General features: G+C 40.6%; 1 protein-coding gene across 2 annotated transcripts in view; it reads right to left on the bottom strand.

The window, feature by feature from the left end:
• Positions 1 to 20,693, bottom strand: part of LOC308586515 (BEN domain-containing protein 5-like) — a 753,040-nt gene extending 732,347 nt beyond the window's left edge. Inside the window, exons 1-2 of one of the 2 annotated variants that reach the window (XM_081193192.1) lie at positions 20,124 to 20,693; positions 12,140 to 12,262 (exon numbers count right to left, since the gene is read on the bottom strand). In XM_081193192.1, the coding sequence (XP_081049318.1) occupies positions 12,140 to 12,262; positions 20,124 to 20,217 (217 nt within the window). In that variant the 5' untranslated portion in view covers positions 20,218 to 20,693. The remainder of the gene's footprint in view (positions 1 to 12,139; positions 12,263 to 20,123) is intronic. The other variant, XM_081193196.1, reaches the window with a different exon arrangement.
• Positions 20,694 to 25,100: the final 4,407 nt, after the last annotated feature.

The following is a 25,100-nucleotide window of genomic DNA, read 5'->3' on the forward strand; positions in this document are numbered from 1 at the left end:
GGCCACTAGGGGGCGCATCGGAAGATGGCTGACAATAACATCTCTCTGACCCACACGAGGTAATTTGGAGGCTATGATGGGAGTAATTAGCCTCCCTACTCCCCCAGGATGGGGGGGGCTGCCCTTGCCTGCTGTGCCCTATACCACCCCCGAATTTGTGGGGATGGGGGCACTAGGCACAAAGCCCTCCTGTGGGATTCCGGCACTCCTGGACGCCGTCCCTGATCCCGCCACTAGCTGCAAGAACTTCAAAAGAAACAATTTGAATGAAGGAATGCACATATTTCAAGGAAGGAGGGGGAGTAAAGACTGCTAACAGAAGGGATCTCTGATAAAACAAGGCAAGAATAAATCATGAGAAGATACGCCAAGATACGGTATGGCAAATGACTGATGGGGGAGGGGGGAAAACTTTCCTTTCTTTCCTTATGTGATTAAACAAGAATCCCCTCCCCTCACGAGTCAGAAATGTCATTTTAAGGACTTACCGTATTTTGCGCCCCATAGGACGCTCCGGCCCATAGGACGCACCTAGTTTTTTGGGGGGGAAATAAAGAAAAACAATTTTATTGCCCCCCCCAGGTGCGTGGCTGGAAGAACCAGGTCGGGGAACAGCGGGAAGGCGCGCTCTGCCTCCCCGCTGTCCCCCGAGCTTGTGGGGCTGGCTATGGGGAGAAGTACGCTGATCCCGGGACTGCAGGCAGCTCTGCATGGCCATCAGGAGCGGGTGTCTCCCGAGGGTTGCGCAGAGCTTCCTGAAGCCTGGAGAGCGAGAGGGGTCGGTGCACACCGACCCCTCTCGCTCTCCAGGCTTCAGCGAAAGCCTGCATTCGCCCCATAGGACGCACACACATTTCCCCTTCATTTTTGGAGGGGGAAAAGTGCGTCCTATAGGGTGAAAAATACGGTAAGCTGTGGATTTAAGGCTGTGTGGAGATAAACCTTCGAACCAAAGCATGTTTTAAGAAGAGCGTGGAATGTATAAGAGCTTTGGAATGACGCAGTTAAAAATGCCGTCGCCATATTGGGAAGTTCTGTCGGAGGTCTTGAGTCTGGGAGGAGAAATAGAGAAATAGAGCTGCTTTTATATTGTGGGTGAAACTCCTCAGAGGGACAGTTTTGTGAGATTAATGATGGAAAGAGCGATGTTATCTATGAAGGCGATGATATATGGAAACCATCTCGATTTGAGGATTGGAAGAACGGAAAAATTCACACCGGATTAATATTGGTGTTAATCAGCTTAAGGAGACTATCAGAAGAGATCATAAAGAAAAAAGAGAAAATATATGAACAAGATGTGATGTGGAAACAGCAAGATAAGACTGGATAGAATTATGAACTCTGTTTGGACTGATTTGGTCTGATTTGGACATTAATGCAGTAGCAAGAAGATGATCAGAATCCCCCTTCGGATCTTGAAATATGGGTCCCCCCAACAAAATTTAAAATTCGGCTTTGTAATTCGGAATTTATGTAATGTGATTTAATTTGATTTGATTGGCCGGTTAATAAAAATTATTTTTTTTAAAAAAAAGTAGTACTATGAACTTTAGCAAAGCAAAGTCAAAATTTATTTACATTTTATTTTTACTTAATTGCACTGACCATGGAACAAAGCATATAATAGCAATAAGTCATAAAATACATGTAAAGCTCACATTAATACTTATAAAACATCCCATAGCTGTATTTAGTTGGAAGCAGAACCCATTGGGAGAAGTTTAATGTAGTGCAATGGCAATTGATCTGTCAGTGCAAGCATTTCAGCTTGCAAGATGGGATGATCCCCATCAGAAATATCCAAGGATGCAAGTAGACCCAGTCCACCCACAAGAATGTCTGTGTCTCCTTGCCTAGCCCCATCACTTGAGCCGAGAACCACTGGAGGTTTTTAAGCAGAGGTTGGATCTGCTTAAAAACCTCCAAGGAAGGAGAGTCCACAACCTTCTGAGGGAGTCTGTTCCACTATCCAACAGCTCTTACTGTCAGAAAGTTCTTCCTGATTTTTAGTGGGAATCTCCTTTTCCTGTAACTTGAATCCACTGGTTCGAGTCCTATCCTCCAGAGCAGGAGAAAACAAGCTTGCTTCATCTTCCGTGTGGCAGCCCTTAAGATATTTGAAGATGGCTATCATATCTTCTGTCAGTCTCCTCTTTTCCAGTCTAAACATACCCAGCTCCTTCAATTGGTTTCCATACCCTTGATCATCTTGGTTGCTGTCCTCTGCACATGTTCCAGTCAGTCAATATCCTTCTTAAACTGTGGTGCTCAGAACTGGACACAGTATTCCAAGTGTGGTCTGACCAAGGCAGAACACAGCAGGACTATTACTTCCCTTAGGGACGTGGGTGGCACTGTGGGTTAAACCACAGAGCCTAGGGCTTGCCGATCAGGTGGTCGGTGGTTCGAATCCCCGCGATGGGGTGAGCTCCCATTGCTTGGTCCCTGCTCCTGCCAACCTAGCAGTTCGAAAGCACATCAACGTGCAAGTAGATAAAATGGTACTGCTCCGGCGGGAAGGTAAACGGCATTTCCGTGCACTGCTCTGGTTCGCCAGAAGCAGCTTAGTTATGCTGGCCACATGACCTGGAAGCTGTACGCCAGCTCCCTCAGCCAATAAAGTGAGATGAGCACCGCAACCCCAGAGTCGTCCGTGACTGGACGTAATGGTCAGGGGTCCCATTACCTTTTATTACTTCCCTTGATCTGGACACTATACTTTTATTGATGCAGTCTAGAATATCATTAGCTTTTTTTCCTGCTGCATCACACTGCTGACTTATGTTAAACTTGTGATCTGCTAAGACCCATAGATCCTTTTCACACCTGCTACTAGTAAGCTTAGGTGCCCCCAATCTTATATTTGTGCAGCTGATTCCTCCTGCCTACATTTCTCCCTATTGAAATTCATTTTGTTAGTTTGGGCCTAGTTCTCCAATCTGTTAAGGTTATATTGAATCCTGAATCTGTCTTCTGCAGCATTAGATACTCTTCCCAATTTGGTGTCATCTGCAAATTTGATGAGCATCTCAATTTCTTCGTCCAAATCATTTATAAAGGCATTGAACAACAGGCCCAGGACAGAACCTTGCAGCACTCCACTTGTAACTTTTTTACAGGATGATTAGGAACCATTAATGAGTACTCTCTGAGTTCAGTCAGTCAACCAGCTACAATTCCACCTAACAGTTACCTTGTCCAGCCCACATTTTACCAGCTTCCTTGCAAGAATATCATGGGGGACCTCCAGTCTGCAGGGACCTCACCTGTTCTCCAGGATTATAGACAGAGGCTCTGAGATTACATCTGCAATCCCCTTTAGTATCCTTCAGCCCAAGAGAAGAGGAGCCAGTTCAGGCACCTCTTGGACCCAAATATTGACTCTGTGGGATTTATTCTACTGCTGCTCCCAAAGAATCTGAACCTCATCACCATTTTCAAATGATGGTAGAGACTGAAGTCAAGAGCTTCACTAGCTGTTTTCCTATCCCTGCCACCTGTGATTGAACCACTTGACAATTTATTATCTAATGGTGATAACATTACTTGCCAGTCTCCCACAAGCTACTTATGCAGATTTTAAAATCTTCTGCCATGTTCCTATCACTTGACAGGTCATTAGTCAATTTGAACCCCTTCTGGCCTTAGCACTACTACACACCATGTCAACTTCTTTAGTGCCTGACAGCTACAATTCAAAACTCAAGCTTAGTTTTGGAGCCTTGCATTCCTTTAATATTCATGTATTGGTTTTTATATCAGCTGATTTATCCTTGAAAGGTCCTTAATTTTATTTATATACTGCCCTTTATCAAGTGATCCCAGGGTGGTGTGCAACACATTTTATGGAGAACAATAATAAAAACATATTAAAAATCATAAAAAATAAATGGTATAACAGTCTCTGCCCCCACTCCCCAGCTTTACCAGGCCATAGATTATTTAATGGTGAAAGGCCTGGGTAAACAGGAACATTTTTGCCTGTCTTCTAAAAACATGTAATGATGGCACCAGCAAGCATTCCATAGATGGGGAGCCTCCACCAAAAAGGCCCCTTCTTGTGTTGCCACCCTCCGAACCTCTTGGGGAGGGGGAACATTGAGAAGGGCCTCAAACTTGTGTGCAAGGTCCAGGTCGTTTTGTATGGAGAGAGGTAGTCCTTAATGCATTGAAGTCCTGAGCCATGTAAGACTTTATAGGTCAACATGAGCACTTTGAATTGGGCCCGGAAACTACCAGTAATTGGCAGCCAGTGCAGTTGGGCCAGGATACAGAGCTATGAGGGCATATTGCTACATGGCAAGCCCCCACCCCACCTCCATTTAATTATTTAACTTTAAGAAAACTATGCATAAAGTGCTTGAGTTTGGGTGATTTCAGAATTAGGAAAAGAGCAGGTAGCAATGTTGAGAGCTGCCATATATTTCTTTGCACAGACAGCTGACTTGATAGCAACTGGTAGAGTCTTGAATTAGTTATCCTCTTCCTACCTTGATGGAGTTCCTTGCTGATGTCAGCAGCAGTTTTGGCTGTCTTGACCATGGATTTATATCATATGAGGTTTATATCATTCTGAGAACTGTAGATTTATGTTATGAGGTTACCTGAGCTGACCAACCTCATGTAGGGAACTGGCGTAGCAGCTAGTAACATAATCAACAGAGAACACAAGCTCTTACAAGAAAAATGAAACACAATATATCCCGTACATTAGTATTTGAAGGAAAAACATTGTTATCATCAGCTGATTCCAAACATATGACAGGAAAAGAGGGGATAGCATGGTAGGATAAGATAAAAGCACCCACATTTGCTCAAAGAAAAAATGCAAACAATTCTGGGCACACAGGAATTATATCTGAAAATACTGAAAGACTGGCAAGATTATGTAAGGATAGCATAGGGAAAAACAGAGTGCCTATATTTTAACAACAACAACAACAACAACATGGAGACAGGGGATTATATTTAACTTGACTTCTATCTTCAGGAAATTATTACACATTTCAAAAAAAACTTCAAGGAAGCGACCTGTCAAGGGAAAAGGTGGGGCACAACAACAACAACAGTGGTAAAATAATCTGTTCATATTTACTGCAAAGCCTGCCCCAAAGTCTTGTGATGCCTAATAATATAATAAAACAAATATAAAATCCAATTAAAAATGATAAATAAACAGTCTTTTAACAGCTACAATGTTAGCTTCAAAAACTTGCTAAACAGAAATCCTAAACACCAACTTTCAATTTAGAACACTTTCAAAACTTGCCTAAGGTAGAACTAAGGTAGAACTATCACTGTGCAGCAGCTTCTGGGGCCTACTTATCATACCCTCCAACATTCCTCTGATGAAAATAGGGACATCCCGCTCCATAATGATAATTTTTATTTATACCCCACATATCTTACTGGGTTGCCCCAGCCACTATGGGCAGCTTCCCACATATATGATAACATAATAAAACATTAAACTTTTTTTAAAAAAAACTTCCCTATACAAGATTGCCTTCAGACAGCTTGGGAGTTAAATAACTCCATACCCTTCAATATTTCTCTGGTGAAAATAGGAATGTCCTAAGGAAAAGCAGAACGTTTTGGGATCAAATCAGAAACCAGAATGGCTTCTCTAAATCAGGGATGTTTCAGGAATCTAGGGACACTTGGAGCCAGATGGGTAGGGTATTATTATTATTATTATTATTATTATTATTATTATTATTATTATTAACTGCAAAGTGCCTATATGTTTGTTTAGTCGTGTCATCCATAAATACATATTAATGATTTAAACGCTCACATGTAGAAATGTCAGCGGATTTCAGTCCAGTTCACAATTTGCTGAAGTGCACCTTCATCTGTCCCATTGAACCAGACCTCAGGAAAAAACCTAGATTTGTGGTTTATTCTGCAGAGCTATCAAGAAAGCTAGTTTGACTACATGTAGTACTTATACAGTGAACTAAGTACTGCTATCTTGCTTTAACAAAGTAAATACCATACAGCTTCAAAGTATGGTACCTCCACAACATTAAGTAAAAATGCATTTTTAAATGGTGCAGAAAATTACCGCACTTCCTGTATACTTGCAAACACAAAGCCACACACACAAACACACATCGCCCCCACTCCCAAGACCCCTTTTGTGCATTGAATCATACAGGAATCGATGTGTGGTCACTTCCTGCAATTTTTAATTGTCAAGTTGCAAGAAAACCCCAAACTCATATTGTGAATCTGAGCACTGAAACACCTTTATACTAAAAAGCTGTAAGAATAAGTACCTGTGATGGGAAATGGGAAATGGATTGTACACTTCAAACATATTTGCTGAGAAATTACAGAGAAACAGCAAAGAGGCTTAGCAGCTGTTGATAAAAAAATAACAAGACTCAGTTACTAATGCGAAGAATGGCTTTGCTTGAGTCCCATGAATGGCAGATCCTCCAAGTTTCCCTATTTTCTAGGGTCAATCCCAGATTTCTGGAAGCTATCCTGGTTTCTAATTTGATCCCAGAATGTCATGCTTTTCTTTAGGATGTCCCTATTTTCAGTGGAGAAATATTGGTGGGTATGGTAGGACATCCCTTTTTCATCAGAGAAATGTTGGAGGGAATGGAGATAAGGAACTACTGTATACAACTTTTAGAAGATACCTGAAAGCAGTCCTGTACAGGGAAGTTTTTTTAATGTTTAATGTTTTATTATGTTTTTATATGAGTTGAAAGCCACCCAGAGCGGCTAGGGCAACCCCGTCAGAAGGGCAGGGTATAAATATTGTCATCATCATCATCATTATTGAATAGGATGTCCCTATTTTCATCGGAGAAATGTTGGAGTGTATGGAATGACACTTGCACTGAAGAAGAGAAAAAGAATGTTCTTGATGGTGCAATAGCAGATGAAACCACAACAATGAAATGGGCATGACACAAATTACCTTGTGGTTTATGAACAAGCATGATAATAATGTTTAATTTGGACACAAAATACCTTCAACATGAGCAAGCTTCCAACTGTACTTCCAGGGAGAAGGAATGGTGGATTGACTACCAAGTAAATACATTCACACTAAAAACAATTCTTTAAAATACACAGTGTTTGTGATGCCAAAAGTCCAATTACACCAGACACCACAGAAAACAAATAATTCTTCCTAGGTGCAATTCAGACTATTAATCTGTTGCAAAATGCTACCATATAAAAAAACACCTTTATATATTGTAGTAATTTACCTCCACTTTGTGTCATTATAGTTGATCCCAAAGTTCCTACTAGCTTTAGCAAGACCATGCAGCTATAATAGATGGTGTGCACCCAGTTTGTTTTTAAGAAATACAAACCCTAAATCAAAATTAGCATGGTAAAGGCTAAACCTAGAATGCAATTAGACCACTGAACAGAATCAATAAAGGCAAACGTGAAGAGTTATGTGCCTAATCAGAGGAATTTTATGTGCTTAACCAGTGGAATATTATGCTTCAAAGGTAACATTTTGTATTCAAATGAATTTTGAGCTTATCAGGAAAGATGTTAATAAATTATTTCCCTCTGAGTCTCATTACAGAGCATGTTCATCTTGAAATAGAGTAAAATTGCTGATTTTGCAGCAACAAATCTTCCTAAATAGGTTCTCTAACCAATATAATTTAAAGAAATAGAAAATATGGACCATTGTTTATTTCATGAAACCTGCCCAAAATGTATCTGTAGACTGCAGACAGCTAAGTCATGCTATGGGTCCCAATTACTCACTTTTGACTTCTGAACATCTCTTAAAAACTTTTTATGTTGATAGGTCTAAGTGGCTATTTAAAATTTACTTAAGTAGCTAGTCATTTTAATGATTGTTATGTACAGCCTTTTAATGGTTTTGTATGCTTTTCTATTATTCATTATTTGAAGAATTCCTATTGCACTTTTCAGGTAGACATCACAAAATGGTTTACATAAAATTATTACAACAGCCAGCATCATTTTTTAAAAAAGAATCACCCACAATAGAATTATTATTAATTATTATTATTTTATTGCTTATTCCCCACCCATCTGTCTGGGTTGCCCCAACACTCTGAACAGTTTCCAACATAATATAAAAACACAGTGAAACATCAAATATTTAAAATTTCCTGATAAAAGGCTGCCTTCAGATGTCTTCAGAAAGTTGTGTAGGTTTTTTAAATCTGTTTGACAACTGATGGGACAGCGTTCCACAGGGCGGGTGCCACTACCAAGAAGACCCTCCAATTCCCACAGTGAAGGAACCACCAGAAGGTCCTTAGAGCTAGATCTCAATGTGCAGACTTAACAATGGGAGTGAAACTCTCCTTCAGGCACAGTAGCCAACTCCTAGGGGACAAGGTCCCTTCGGCCCTCCCAATAATATATTTGAGGGGGCCACCCCCACCCCCTAGTTCATGGGCACTGCCATTTGAATGATGTGCATGTGCCACATCATGTGATCGATTATGTGGGACGGGTATTACCTGTTAGGGCTTTAAAGGTCAGCATGAACACTGAATTCTGCTCTGAAACATATTGGGAGCCAATGCAGATCTTTTAGGACCCATGTTTTATGGTCCTGGAGGCCACTCCCAGTCACCAGTCTGGCAGTCGCATTCTGTATTAGTTGTCGTTTCCGAGTCACCTTCAAAGAAAGCCCCACAGAGTGCATTGCAGTAGTCCAAGCGGAACATAACCATAGCATGCATAATTCTTGCATGTTAAGAAAAAGCTGTCACATTGCTTCTTCTCCCCTGCTCTCATGGAAAGATAGCCCTTCATATGCCCCTGTGGGGACAGTTAGGGGGAGGGAAAGGCCTATTGCTTTTATTATAAAAAAATATAAATGGGTAAATAAATTCAGTGCTCTGGTCTGATTGTGGTGATACAAATAGCAATTTCAAGAGAACATAAGATGGTTTAACATATCAAAAAGGTTATAAAGTATGCAATTTTTTCAAAAAGCATTTCCTGAACAAATGTTTTCATTATCTAGGAATTTTAAAATAAAAGCATTATTCTTCCCCCTTTTTATTCCTACACAAGTGTTGGCAGAATATGGCTCATAAAATACTTATGAGCAGTGATTTTAATAGCATATTAGCATCTTTCAGGTAGTTACTAAAATTAAATGAAGACTGAGTCACAACCAATCTTTACATTTCCTTCCCCATTTCCAGTTTTTTAATTAGCTTCCACTGTATCTATTATGCTATACATAGGCACAAATATATTACACAGTCCAAATGAACATGAACAATTCAAAATAAACACTGCTATATTTATTGGAATATTCACCATCAATATTCACGCAAACCACTTAAGAGTTTAACTATAAGTAGAATATAAATTATCCAAATAAAATAACAATAACTGCACATGCACATTTATTTCTGTGATTGTATTTTCAAGTGAAGTGTGTTATGGATTTCTTGATGCAAAACATGTGTTTCTTCATGGTGCTTACATGAGCCCCAGTTTTCACTTAGAGAATTACTTAGGAACCCCAAAGGCCATATAATCCAACCCCCTGAAATGCAGGAATCAAAGATAAAGATCTCTGGCAAATGACCATCCAAACGCTGTTTTGAAACCTCCAACTCAGGAGTGTCCACCACCTTCTGAGGTAGCCCATCCCACTCTTGAACAGCTCTCACTGTCAGAAAGTTTTTCCTAATGTTTAGTTGGAATCTCCTTTAAATTCTATTGGTCTCAAATGTCACTGAACCAGGCTATGACAAATAACTAGTTTAGATCTATATCCTCCACATCCTATCCTCCTGTTTGACAGTGGAATGGACACCCTCGGAAGATGGTAGAATCTCCTTCATTGAAGGTTTTTAAGCAGATGGTCGGATGTCCATCTGCCATGGATACTTTAGTTAAGATTCCTGCATTGCAGGAGGTTGGACTAGATGACCCTCAGGATTCCTTCCAACTCTACAATTCTATGATTCTATGATACACACAAAGTGAGATTATATAATAGCAGTGTAAGTTCTATCTTACACTGAAATAGTAAAACATTGGGCATCTGGAAACAGGATGAGATGCTACAAAAAAGTAGTTATAAAACAATTTCCTTGAGTAGCGGTTGCAATATTTGTGACCCATCATAACAATTTCTTCAACATACTACTGTAAGGATATCTATCAAAGGCATTGATGTAACATTTTAAGCTAAAAATGATTATCGTTAGGACACACTCAGTCAAAATGATGTGACGCTACCCACAATAAGCTTGTTTTTCATGTGTGTATGTGTGAATATATACATAGAAAAATCTATGCAGTTATTCAGACCTAAATAACCAATTTTGTCCAAAACTATTTTTCAAGTGTTGCCCACTAAGATATGGGTAGTGCCTGCATGAAATTTTCAAACAACATTTGATGTTCATACAGTATTTCTGAGTGCTCAGAATAATTTATATACCGTAAATGCTCATCAAACAGCTGCAATAATTCTGCATATGCTGGGTGGGAAGCCTTTGCTTGAGATAGTCTAGAGACACCTATTGAGTTCAAGGCTATGAACAAGAGACACCCCACAATTCTAGAATACACAGTTCTAATACGGACTAGAAATTGCATGCAAACACATGTAACAGAATGCTACTTCTCAAAAAGGATAGGAACCAAATGATATCTAGAGCAAGTAAAAAAAGGGGGAGTGGATAACATTTTTGTTGCCCACAATGGGTGAGGAAAGGGTGCACTTTGAACATTTACTTGCTGTTGTTGGTCCCTCAGATTCTTTGCTTCTATTATAATTGGTTTCAAAACAAAAATATAGCTAGTTAACTTTGTCATGTGTACTGCCCAACAAAAGATAGGTCATATTCTAGAGATTATACCAGCACCTAGCTGTATTAACTAGTTTAAATGTGCAACATTGTTTATCACTTTACTATTATATAGATAAAATGATTGAAGGTTACTTACCATTTTAAAGTTAACAAGCTGGAAAAAAAATGAACCTTTACAAAGGCCAACTATTTTCAACATCATTACAGAGTATTTTGAAAGCACTCTGTTCTGAGCAGAAGTATCAAAACTAAAACTTATGACCTAACCAATACTTATTTATGACCCCCAATCCATTATGTTCAAATAGGGCAAAGAGACAACATTCCACTTTAGAAACTGCAAGAGTTTTCTGGAAGAAATAAACTAAATGTCAGAAAAATAATTTCATGAAACCTCTACCTCACAAGTAAAACACTAATAAGTGTTCAGAGTTGCAAAACATTTTAGTCATATATCTCTCAAAGATGTCACCTGAAGTCAAAATGGAAAACACCTTGCAAAATAACACCTAGAGAGCTGAAGAACAGTCAACTACACTACTCCCTGTAGACACAGAAATCTGTCCTATACTATACTTGTCATTCTAGACCACTAATGAGTACTGCAACTGGAAAGAGTTCACCTCTGATTTTTTAAACCAACAATATAAAGGATTGAACCTAGGACTTTCTGTTTACAAAGCATGAACAATGTTCCTTGTCCTGTGAATATTTATATAGAAAAGACTGGATAAAACCATTCTAGACAAAACCAATTTTATCTTGTTCCTGCAAACATCTAGGACTAAGGATTGACCCATCCTTTTCTGTGGGTCTTTAAAAAGATTTACTCTGCTGCTACAACCTGCTGGGTGACATAGCATCTCACTTTCTTCCTGTTAGTAATGAATTGTGAAAGAATTATTTTGAGGTTATTGTATTATTTGTGATTATGAAACTGTTTTAAATTCTATATACATGGAGGTATGAGGGATAGCAATGCATTGCTGATGTATTTATTCTCTTGAAGTTTTGTCATGGTCTAAGAGTAACATATAGAGAAAAGTATAACAGAAAAGAAATGATGATGACAGTGGCCAGAGTAATTCATCAGTGTTCCATATCTCTAGATTATGTCCACGGTAGTACAAGTCTGTCTATGCATGTTGAAGCAACATTCAACACATGATGTATACATTGGCAACATCCAAAACAATAGACTAATTGAAATCAATTCACCATGTATTACATTCTTGGTTATCACTGTTTATAAACGTTTTGTGGTCTAAGCTGGCAAGTTCATAGACGTCTGCAACATCTTATTGTTTTATAAACAATATTATACTTACCACTCTCAAAGCAGGCATCAAATATGAGATGTCCCTTTTTCGGTTGTCCAAAATACCCTGGTGGAACAGCAGTGCATTTGTTTAAGTTTCCTGTGATAATTTCATCTATTCCTATGTCACTACCTGTTGGAATAAAAATAAGTTAATTAGATATTATTGTAAACTTGATACCAAAATAGAACACAGAGATTATCTTCCTTTGCAGTTTTAATAGTTTGTACAGGTGATGAAACATAATACTCACTCATATGCTATGATGTTTTCCAAGTATATTCTATAATAGTATCTGATAAACAGCATTTCCCAGTAGCAATGAGATTTCAGGAGCTAATGATCTGGCAATGGCAATTACCTTGCCTCAACACCCCCCAATAACAGGTGGTCTAGAAACAAGGCCTTATTAGATAATGTCTTTTGCATAGGACCCCATCAACATGTGTGAGGCTAATTATTATTTAGAATAGACCCATATTTGCACTGCAGAGCATGAAGTTCAGAGCTTTCCCTAAAGAGACGGTCACATCATATATTATAAACATTTTCCACAGCAAGACACTGTGGTAACCTGATTACCATCTCCCAGATCAGATGGCCAGCAAATTCAACCAGTGAATTGTGCACTAGATAAGGTGGTAAACAAACATTAAAACAGAGCTCCTACAATGGGCTTTAAAATTCACAGCTACCATGCACAGCAGCTTCAATGGACTGCTGGTGGTGGCTAGTGTACTGTAATAGGGAATGGATTCAAGCATTTGTGCACCCCTGTGCTGGAATCCTATGAATTTTGTTCTAACCAAATGAACTGATAATGGAATAATACACATAGGGTTCATCCATATCACTGCATAAAATTGCTAAAATTCCAATCATGGTCAAATAAGTAGGGCCATGGGAGACCTCTTTTTCCATCTGCTGGTCAGCCATCCTATGGCTGCAGCATGCAGCCCTCTGTTTACTTACATTAACTACTATTTTCTTCTCCCTTTGTAATCAAGAACTCACATTCTCAAATGATTCAGTGTCCTAACTGAGAATGTTGATTTCAGAAAAGCATATATTGGGTTAATTTGACACACTGCTTTTATCGTGTAAATATATAGTTACATTTATATTCAATTACGTGGGGAAATCAACTGTTAATTTAAAATGAACACATACGCTTTTGGTTAGAAATTAGAGGATTACCTAATTCATTTCTCTAATGTTTCACAAATGCTCCTTGTGTACATGTGCATAGGTAAAACACTGTATACAACTAGAATCTTGGTTTAATCATATACACAATCACACAATATTTTATCAATACATGTGTTCACAGCAGTAATAAAACATGAAGGAACTGAAAGCTGCAGGAAACAGTGCATGCATAGCAGTTGTTTGTAAAAAAATAAAAAATAAAATAGAAACAAACAAAACAGAGCAGGATTTCTAATGCATTGGCTCCACTTTGCTAGCACAACTAACTCCAAATGAAGACCATTCTGAAAGCATCCCTAAACCCAGGCAAATTATCTGGGAGTTCATATCTATGGAAAGCACAGCATTTCCTTTAAGAAAACTGTGGTGATTTTCCTACTTGCTTGCTCTCAAATACCAAACCTGATGCACAGATACCAACATCAATTGCTCTACCAAAAATTATTTTTCAACATCAGTAAAAGCAAGAGTGTAGCACAATTACTTTCAATACTTCTGAGACTGATTACTTTTATATCCTCTTCAAATTAGAATTTGGAAAGACTTTGATATCTGTTAGTTTTTGTTTAACCAAGTTAGTTAAATATAATGCATGGTTTCTTTGCAACAAACCTAGCACCTCTTTAATGAAATCACTTGAGAAATTGGTCATTTGTGTTTTATTTTATCCAGCTCATACTTATTATAACATCACTACACTTTTCTGTAAAAGAAAGATCCAAACTACAGTAGTCTAATCTGACAAAGAATGTAACATTTCCTTCTACAGAGAGTGTACAGCAAAGTAGACTTTAATAGGACTAAATCAGAAAGAACTGCTATTGCTAAACTATTACTCTTGCCAAAGTCTGCAATCGCCAGTCTTTTCCTTAATCTTTGGAAAAGAAAAGTGGTTTAAAATAGCAAAAAGACAGGGCAAATTATCCTAAAATGTACTTTACTGAAAACACTGAGAAGTGCTTAAGTCTGCATGGTATTCAGGAACAGAGCTTGAAACACTGTGTTCTTTAGCAATATGAACGAAACTGTTTCAAGGGCCAGTTGTTGTACATAACTGTTCCTCTGAGTAAGTTAACCCTTCATATTTTTTACAGGGTCTGACCCAACACTATCCCTCCAGATTGTACCAGAGGTAAAGACCTAGCACCATTGGAAAGATGGTTGAAGAGGTTATTTTCTCTGGGCAGGACTTATGAACCATCCCACATCTAACTCAAGGCTGGGAGATATTTTTTCTGTAAAGGACCATACAGTGGTACCTCAGGTTACAAACGCTTCCGGTTACAGATGCTTCTGGTTACAGACTCTGCTAACCCAGAAATAGTACCTTGGGTTAAGAACTTTGCTTCAGGATGAGAACAGAAATTGCGCGGTGGTGGTGCGGCAGCAGTGGGAGGCCCCATTAGCTAAAGTGGTACCTCAGGTTAAGAACAGTTTCAGGTTAAGAACAGACCTCCAGGACGAATTAAGTTCTTAACCCGAGGTACCACTGTATTCCCTTTGGGTAATCTGTAAGGGCCTGCTTTCCAGCAGCAAGAATGTTCACTTCCCTTTTCCATAGTCATATTTTCAAGAGAAGGGATTCAAGGGAAGGAGGAATTTAGTATTTGCCCTAAGCTAATTTAAGATGTTGTTTAGGATCAGCAAATGATAACAATACAAGCAAAAGTAAATCCCAGAGAATTTAACTTACTCTCATGTACAATGAATATGATCTCAACCTTAACATGTTAACAGTAGGTACAAAGCATTATCCAGTTTTGATTCCTTTATAACATTACTTCCAGTAGGCTAACTGTATTACTGTAGCCACAACAACAATTTTGTTAGTTCACATTAAAGACTAAATATTATGGGATATACTTTTGTGGATCAGAGCCCACTTTATCAGAAGCATGTAATGCTGTTCTCAGTTGGCAGGTAAATATACAAAGGGGTGGGTGTGGGTTTGTGGGTGCCAGATGATGGGCATAACCAATGGAGGGCAGAGGGGCAGCTTCCCCCTACCCCAAGCCATAAAAATTATTGAAAATCATTGAAAGTACTCAGTTAACTAAGGTTCTACACACACCCCAGCAGAAGCCAGCCTCCCAACCCAAGCCTGCCCCTCTTAATGTCACCAATTTGGTGGTATCTTTACCCGTGATTTTTTTAAAAAAAAATCCTAACAAAAATCCTATGCCTATGTGCCAGACCCCTCTAATCCCTGGATCCAGCAAGTGTTAAAATACAAGCCAGGTTAGCTTCCTCATGAGGTAACTGCCTGGGGGATGGGCCAACAAGGGAAACAAAGGAATGGGAGACAGCAAATGGGTGGGGCTGCTCCCCCAGCCTGAAGTTAGTGAGAAGGACAAAAGGCAGAGTTTAGAGCTGAGTTTGCAGTGATGTGGGCCAGAAGCAAAGCAGCAAGCACAGAGAGCGAGCCATGCTGTGACTAAGGAAAAAATAAGACCCATTTGGGGTGTTAATGCTGTAAACACCTCCATCACAGGCTTAAGGTGTAATAAACCATGTAACATAAAGACCCATGGCCTCTGCTGTGCCTCATTTCCAAAAGGAAACACAAACCCTGGGTAAGGGCCAAGAACCCCTGGAATCTTGTACCACTCAGCAATTGGGGTGGTGTGCAACCATAGGCGCCGACTCCATAGGGCTTGAGGGGGCCCGAGCCCCCTCAAAAATTCATTTGGGGGGGCTCCGCCCCCCAATAATCTCCGGCGCCCCTCCAGCAGAGCGCCATCGCCGCTCCTCCCCCAGCCCAAAATGCACAGGGTCGGGCTGCATGCCTCCTGCCCTCCCTCCCGAGCAAAAGCTCCACCCAATTTCCTTCGGATCTGATTAATAGGCGCAGCACACTCTCCCCTATTCGCTCACGAGGAGGCGGCGCCACTTTATTTGCATATTCATGAGCTTATTTATTATTCATGAGCTTTTCCGGGGGGCCCCCAATATTTTTTATAAGTCCGCGTCCCTGTGTGCAACAACACATACACAAAAGAAAACTGAATTCAGTAGCTTTATCTAGAAGTTGGAGAAAATGTTCCTCTGAGAATAAAACAGAATCTTCAGGTAGTATAAAATCCTTTCCCTCCAGTTTAGGATCCCACTGTTGAATAGCCAAATTCAATAATTTACATTATATCATTTGAATATGGTGGTATAAGTTTTGTTACTTTTTTCTACACCCATGTGGACAGAACCTACCAACTAAAGAAAACATTTGATGCAGCTGATGAAGTGTACTTCAGCCCATAAAAGTTTATGCCTTAATAAATTTGTTAGTCCTTAATGTGCCACAAGACTCTTTGTTGTTGTTTTTATACGACAAAACAATCTAGCCAGCAGAGTTTTACCACTTCAAAGGAACAATGAAACGTTAAGATAAGGGAGGGTAAATGTGTGGCTTGAAAAGTTCCAACAAGTTTGGAAAGCATCTCAAATGATAGCCAGACAAGAAGACAGTTGTCAGTTACTTTGAAATCCACATTTCCTATGGTTGTTACTACCCCTATTGCAACTACAAAAATCAGTTGGTTTTAAAAGTTACTTACTTGGTGAAAATTAGATCCCCAGACTGTTACTGGCCTCACAAGAGGCCTTTTTTGTTTTGAGTAAGAGAGGGATAAATAAGAATGTCAGTCCCTATAGGCAACAATCCAGACTTTGTCCCTTCTTCTCACCAGTCTATAATCCCTGCACACTGTGCTGTTTACACTAGTAGTTTCCAAAATCCTAGTTCTGGCTATCATTTTATTGTTATTTATTTCCTTATATGCTTTCTATGTGGTATTTCAAAGAAATTTGCACTATAATAAAGTATATTTACATATACATAAATATTTAAAACAGATACATATATAAAAATAGTTTAAAACAATTGTGTGTGTGTGTGTGTGTGTGTGTGTGTCTGTCTGTCTGTCTGTCTGTCTGTCTATCTATCTAGCTAGTTTAAAATAAAAACAGCATATACTTAAAATCAATTTCCAATACAGATACCAGCTAATATTGTGTTTCTGTGTGATGCATGGACACTATAAAATACATGGACACAAAATCTAAGGAAGGTAACAAGGTACAATTTCACATAAAGAGACATGGTGTCCAGGAGACTACCACTAGTAGACACTGAGAGTAGTAATACACAAAGAAGGTGACTTCCCCAACAAGATATCAAACCAAGAAGCTCTTCTTTAGATCTTCCTGAAATGATGGAGAACCTATGGCTCCCCAATGTTGTTGGATTACAACTCCCACCACCCTTGACCATTAGCTACCGGTATGCTGGCTGGTGCTGATGAGAGTTGATGTGCAACCACATCTAGAGTCATAGATTCACTATTCTTGCTATAAAGCCTGCAGCAGAGACGGAGAGGAGAGAAAGCACACCACCACCATCTCTGCTGACAAGCCAGCTCTTATTTCTATCAATTGTCATCTAGCAGCAGACATTTCACCATGATGCAAAAGAAATGAAAAGGTTCACTCCATTAGCTCTGCTCTGAGGGACCAGAAACTATAAGTTTCCCACTCCTCACATTATCTCCATTTCAAGTAGTCCTTACAAAACCTTCTGCCTGACTTTTGCTTTTTTCCTCCTCCCTTCCAAACACATTTGTGTCATGTCATTAGGATGATAAGCCTGAGTGCAGGGACTGTCATATTACTGATCTTTGTAAGTCTCTCTGGGAACCTTTTTTGGCTGAAGAGCAGGTTAAAAATGCTTCAGATAAATAAATAAAAGTCTTTATTCCACAAGCAAAATGTCAATCCTCTTCCATATGATAAAAGAAAGTGAGCTGCTACCAAAAACTTAGGCTTCAAGCAGTACTCCCACAAGTCTCTTTTAAAAGACAGCATCATGAAACTCATCCCTGCATAACTGAGGTGGAGTATGACCTCACTGCAGGTAGACTGTGTTCTCCGCTTTAATTTTTTTTTTAAATCCAAAGAAACTGCAGATAACTAAACTTCTACCCCCACTTCAAGTTAATGAAATTCTAAGACATTCCTCCAGATGTGAAGGAGAATGGCCCTGATATATAGCAACTACAAAAAGTGCCAAAGGGTCATGTTAACACTGCTAGGCTTAATTGGCACTGTAGGGCAATGTTTACCTCAGTAGAATGAGAAGGAAATTATTTAAAAGCACATAATAGCAATGAATGGGGAAACTGCACTACAATAATGGCCTAGACAGAGTCAAAGAGGTCCCAGTGACACTCATACAACTGCATTCTATATACAGCTTTCACAATTTACATGGTATTGGGGAAAACCTCTATAGTTCCAGCACACAAAATGCAATATTCTGTTGCAAGGAAAATGCAATACCCCCACAAAAGTAGTGTTATCTTGATAAAATAGATTAGATCCCCTTGAAATATGGGACTCTCTCTACATTTACTGCACATGTCGATATGATTTTTTTAAGGGCCCAACTCACCCCCCTTGCTTCAGATTTTTTTTTTAACAAAAAATGAAAATCCATTTTATGTACAGTGATGTAAGATCTGAACAAAGCTCTTTAGGGTGCAGTCCTGCAGACATTAACCTTTGAACAATGAATAATAATAATAAGGACTTATTTCTAAATAGACATGTCAAGGATTGCAGTGTCTGCCAGTTTGACATTCTAATATACATCTAAAAATGTAAACTGTACTAAATTAGTGAAATATGTGGGGCCTTCGAGAAAAACTAGAACTCAGGAGGGTCAAATGCATTTTATTCATGGCAGCATATGTATGATTAGGCACTTCTCACAAAGCGTGAAGATGGTGCAAAATAGATCTGATGCTAAATATGAGTTTACAAAGTTGTGTGAACAGCTCTCCTCCCTCTCATGCTTTTACTAATTTTCACACCTCTCTGCATATTTATATACAGCACCCAACAGAGCAAGATGTCTTTCTCTCATTCAAAATGCCCTACTCTGACGCTATAAAAGTTTGCAAGTTCACACCCAATTGATAGCAAGCAACTTAATCCCCATCAGTAGGATTTTCATAAAATTATACATCAGCATGTTACCTTCAGAGGACAAACATTAACCTCTCAATACCTCCTTCCTCTTACATATTTGAACTGCCAGCATGATCCCTTTTAAAAACGACTGCAATCCGATGCACATCTGGAAGGAGCAAGTCCTTCAGCAACGCTTTCCTCTGGGGTTAAACATAATCAAACTCCTCCAGACTGGGCTGCGATTTCTGAAGGACGGAGAAACCCTAAACATGTTTCCTCAGCTCCCCTGGATTGCAATCCCAGTGGATCCCCGAATTGCTTTTCTGGCTGTTTTCTGGCCCTCGTCGACTCCCCACCACCATTACCTCATACCTTGTGAAATGTGCCCTAAACCTCCCTGTGTCCTAAACCTCCGTTCTCCTCAGCTGGGTGTTTGTGCCTAGGCTAGCGGGGCCCTCCTTTTCTGCCTCACCAAAGTGGGGGTCTGACCCCCCAGATATCCCCTTTATGAGCAGGCTTCCTTCCGACCCCCGCATTCCAGCAGGGCGACGCTTCCCTTGCCTTCTTGGCAGGTCTTCCTCACACAGCTCCTCCCGTCCCCCCACAAGGTCGTCCCCCGCCAAAGCCTCAGCGGGGCCCCAAGTTCCCTCGGTGGTTCCCTCCGCCAAGGCCGCACCTCCCTGCCGCCTAAACGACGACTGTTTCCACCGCCCGTCGCTCGCTTCCATAGACTCCAGCCAGCTCTTCCCGCCTTCGCCTCCCTCGCCCCCCGCCGCTCAACCCCACGCCGCCCGGGACTGCTGCTAGAATAATAACTGACCCGTTTCTGCCGTCTTGCTCCTCTCCGCCATGTTTGTTTTCATCCCTTCATTCCCTCCCCCTCCCTCCGCGAGACGCTGTCCGGACGTCACCATGGCAACGCACGTCACAGCCAGGGGAGTCCCCCTTTTCTTTTGCTCCTCCTGGAAAGCTGAGCGGCGCGAGGGAGGGGAAAGGGGTTAACAAGAGCCCAGAGAGGCGACGGCGACCAGTTCCAGGCGACTCTCTGAGGAAGGCTCATGTCCAAAGGCACGCTGGCATGGGAAGGAATAAGCCCCGTTAAGCACAGTGGAGGTTACTTGCAAGTGCACATGCCACAGGATCGAGCCGCGTGGCTAAATATCTGTGCCTAAGCTTTGCCATGCTTACTCGGACGTTAAGCCCTACTGAGTTCAACAGGAATTTCGCACCCATCAACCGAACTGCACGATAACCCTTTCCGAATACACCCTGTGCTTGGGGTTTAAGGGACGAAACTCCAGTCATAGGCGCCAACTCTGTAGGGCTGAGGAATCCGGATTTATGTATAAACTAAACAAGCTATAGCTTAGGGCCTCGCTCTCTTGGGGCCCCCCAAAAATTTTAAAGGAAAAAAACACCTGGATGTACATTTCCAAAATATAAGATAAAAAAACAAATAAAATAAAACCTACACACAGCAACAGTGTTCTGTGTTGTGTAGGCTCCTATGATGTTAGTTATGGGCCCCGCCTGCTAGCCTGCTCCCCAAAATATCACTGGTTTGCTTGTTTCTATATATGTATAGGGTGCCTACATTCTGCAGGTGCAAATGGCTTTAGATACCTGTGAGGTCCATAAACTACCATATAGCATATATTCAACACATAAAACAGCGACAATTTGTTGTTGACAAAGGACAGCTGGACATATAAAGGGCCCCATTACCTACAGTAGCTTAGGGTCTCATGAAACCTAAATCTGGCCCTGGGTTCAGGGGACTAAACTCCAGTCATAGGCACCAACTCTATAGGGCTGAGGTGTCTTCAGCCCCTCCCATGAGCCCCCCATTTCTGTTGGGACAGGGCTGAGTCCCCATTCTTGAGGGGGCAGAGGAGGCCGAGTGTGACAGTCATGCACATGACTCACATTGGAGCCCCCCTAAATCCAGGGCACCCCTCCCACCGTGCTGCCATCCCCACGTGCTCACACCTGCCATCGCCACCGTCGCTCCCCAGCCAAAGTTGATGGGCACTGCCATTCAATATTTACCGGTATATGCTTATATATCTGTCACATAGTTATGATTAGCAATCATGGTGCAGGAATATGCTATGCACAATTGACATGACAAATCTTGATAATCTGTCCTTCCCTCTTTGTTGGAAGTCTTGGCTGTTTGTACAAAATGCCCTTAAACTGGTTTCTGCTTAGGTGCTCTAAGTTTGTGGAAATGTGTGGACTGACAGATGTAGACCCTTTCCATATACCTTATTGAATTATACAGCTTTGTGAGTTTATTGGCTTCAGAGTTATTCAAGATCCCATCCTCTGTTGCACGATGTGAGGGCAGAAAGTGGGTAGAGAGAAGCCATCCTGGCCTGTCCTTTGACTCCAATAGGAATGTTTTAATACTGTCTCCTTTGCAAGTGTAATATTACACATTGCAGAGCTTGGAAACAAGCTTTAAATAAGCCAATGATTTTTCTTAAGCTCTATTCTTCCCCTGCTCTTGCCCTTTTTGGCTTTGGCATTGGAAATGCTTCATGGGCATTCTGGTAGTGCAAGAATATAACTCCTCTAATGTTAATCTCCCCCACCTGTGTAGTGCTGTGCTCCACTGTCTCAAGAGTGCCTAGAAGCTAACCTATCCTGTTCCTGCTCTGTCACACGTAGCTCACAGTTGGAATGTCCTATTGGAGACTGAGCCTTCTAGAAAGTAAATTTTAACATGGCACATGGAAATAAACCTCAAAACTGTGCATTTTATTTTCTTGCTGATCATGTAGGTCTTCTCTTTTTAGATTTTTATCTGACAAACATTTCCACACACAATAAAAGTGACGTCCATGTGGGGAAGATGAACAGCTGAGTCAGCTCTGCTGGGATTTTAGCATGTGGGTCAAGTGAGTTTAAGGATTTCAAGCATGAATCTTATGGCTAAACAAGAAAAAACAAACACATTGCTCTGTTCAGAGGCAAATCAAAAGCACTAAAATGGATTCATTGATTATAAGGGAATCCTTATTTGGAAAAGTATTTGTGTATAGTTACAAAAGTGGTCAATAAACATAGAATCATAAAGTTGGAAGGAAACTCAAAATATCATCTAATCCAACCCCCCTAGCAATCCAGGAACCACAACTAAAGAATCCCTGGCAGGTGCCCATCCAACTTCTGTTCAAAAACCTCCAATGAAGGAGAGTCCACTGTTCACTTTTTTAAAACCAACAACAAGAGCACCATTAATTTAGATTATCATACAGCATCATGTTTCTGTAGGAATGTATTGTGGTAAAGAGAGAGCAGTTCTGACACGTTGGAAGGGCTGGTAGTGCAGGGGACGGCAAGGTTTACTTCGCCTGGGCTGGTTCACTCCAGAGGAGATCCCTCCATGGGCTGGATCATGTATGTATGTGAGTGCGCCCACCCACAATTTCTGGCATCTGCGCACATGTGATTTCCGGTGCCACGGAAGCTAGTCCCTGCACCACGCTTCACTGCACTGGTTTAGCGCAGCACGCAGGGACGCACTAAGCAGGCAGCTCAGTTCGTGGGTGATTCGTGGGCCGGTTAAATGACCCCTGTGGGCTGCTTGTGGCCCATGGGCCTTAGGTTGCCTACCCCTGTGGTAGAGCATCTACTTTGCAGGCAAAAGGTCTCAGGTTCCTTCAAGCCCCACCATCTCCAGGTAGGACTGGGAAAGCGTTCTTGCCTGAAACCCTGGAGAGCTGCTACCACACAGTGTAGTGTCTGGACCAATGGCCTGATTTGGTATAAGATGGCTTTGTATATTCCTGTGTTCCTGTAGCAACCTACAATCTGCATTTTCACAAAAGGGAACAAAAAAAATGAAAAATTCCAGGATTACCTTTACATTTATTTTCTTCTGAGACAATAATACTGTAAAAATATTTACTCTGAAGAGGCAATCTCTAATGTTTAGAGTCTAAATCAACTTCCAAAAATCATAGACTGATCATAACCTTCCAAGATAAAAATAATTAAAACCAAGTAATCTGTGTACACAGGGGAGGTGCTATGTACGACCTGCATGGATACATTAAAACAATACCCTCTCTAGTGGCTCCTCTCTAACAGCAAAATGGTCTCCAGATATAGATTGCCCCAAAAGAGGTCAGGAAAATATAAATTCATGGCTGGGTAAGCACAGAAATTACCATTATCTCTTTGGAATCAGTGGTTTAATCTGATTGCAGTTATACAAAAAAGTAATTCATCCCAGGCAGTACAACAGGACAACTATATAAACAACAGTCTTATGTTTTATAAGAGTTTCCAACAAAATGACACTTGGTTGAGGTGTTGGTATCTAGCTTATAATGTCACCTGAATGTATACACAAAAGTCCATATAACTGCCCAGTGTATCTCCTGTTCATATTTTCACATTAACAACACAGCAGAAGTGGCTGTCCCTCTAATGGAATAGTCCAAACTATGATTTGGTGTATTATTATTGCAGTATTATTATTGTTGTTGTTGTTGTTTTTATTATTATTATTATTATTATTATTATTATTATTATTATTATTATTATTATTATGCCCCGTGTGGTTATAACCACAAGTGGTCAGATGTTGTAACCTGGTGTGTGTGTGTGTGTGTGTGTGTGTTGCATTGGGATACTGGCTGTCAGTCCAAAGAACTAGAGATGACTGAATGAATCCAGGGCAGGCATAGATCCAGGGACTGCAAACAAGCAGCCACGGGCAGGTAGTAGTCCAATATAGGCAAAAGGCCAGGTTTCAAAAGAAGCAACCAATGCTTTAAAACAGGGGTCAGCAAAGTTTTTCAGCAGGGGGCCAGTCCACTGTCCCTCAGACCTTGTGGGGGGCCAGACTATATTTTGAAGAGAGAGAAAAAATGAATGAATTCCTACACCCCACACATAACCCAGAGCTGCATTTTAACTAAAAGGGCACATTCTACTCATGTAAAAACACACTGATTCCCGGACTATCCACGGGCTGGATTTAGAAGGCGATTGGACTGGATCCGGCCCCCGGGCCTTAGATTGCTTACCCATGCTTTAAAGCAACCTTCACCAACTCCTGGCTGGGGCTGGTGGGAGTTGTAATCCTAAATATCTGGAGCCACCAGGAGGGCAAAGGATGCTCTAAAGAACATAAGTGTTATTATTGCATACATTATAACCATGACCGATAGGTTATTGGCAGACATATCTGTGGGGCTGAGGGAGCCTGCATACATCTCTTAACACCAGCGACATGCACAGTCAGTCACCACATATTGTGACTCTGCAGAGACTGAATATAACTTTGGAACAAACCTAAAGCAATCCTGGCTGGTGTCTAGTGAAACCTGTTGTGCCAGACTTGTTTTCCTGTTGCTTGTCTTTCAATGGCTGTCTTCATAACATAATTCATTTCTACAACACCTATTTTCTATATTTTGAAAGAGTGGTCCAAATATTTGCGCCAGTGGCACACTATGAAATGACAAAGGTTTTCGCTTCAGTTGGCTTGTTGGGTATTTAAGGTAAAGACTTAATCTTATTTTTGGATTTATTAATGTTTATCTTGGATTAGACATTTATCTGCTAAGGATTTTGACCTACTTCTGTTGAACAACTAAAATGCATGATCCTATAATAGCAGATTAGAATGGTTTTTGCTATGTTGACATTTTAGCACACATTTCACATATGGTCCCTATTCAATTCTTATGATACCTTTCACACCTATACTTCAAATAACTGCTTATTTTCTACTAAGTACAGTCTGTCTTGCAGCATTCAGCAGGTGTTATACTGTTTG

This window comes from Podarcis bocagei (genome assembly GCF_964188305.1).
Source record: "Podarcis bocagei genome assembly, chromosome: 5".
Classification (NCBI taxonomy): Eukaryota; Metazoa; Chordata; class Lepidosauria; order Squamata; family Lacertidae; genus Podarcis; species Podarcis bocagei.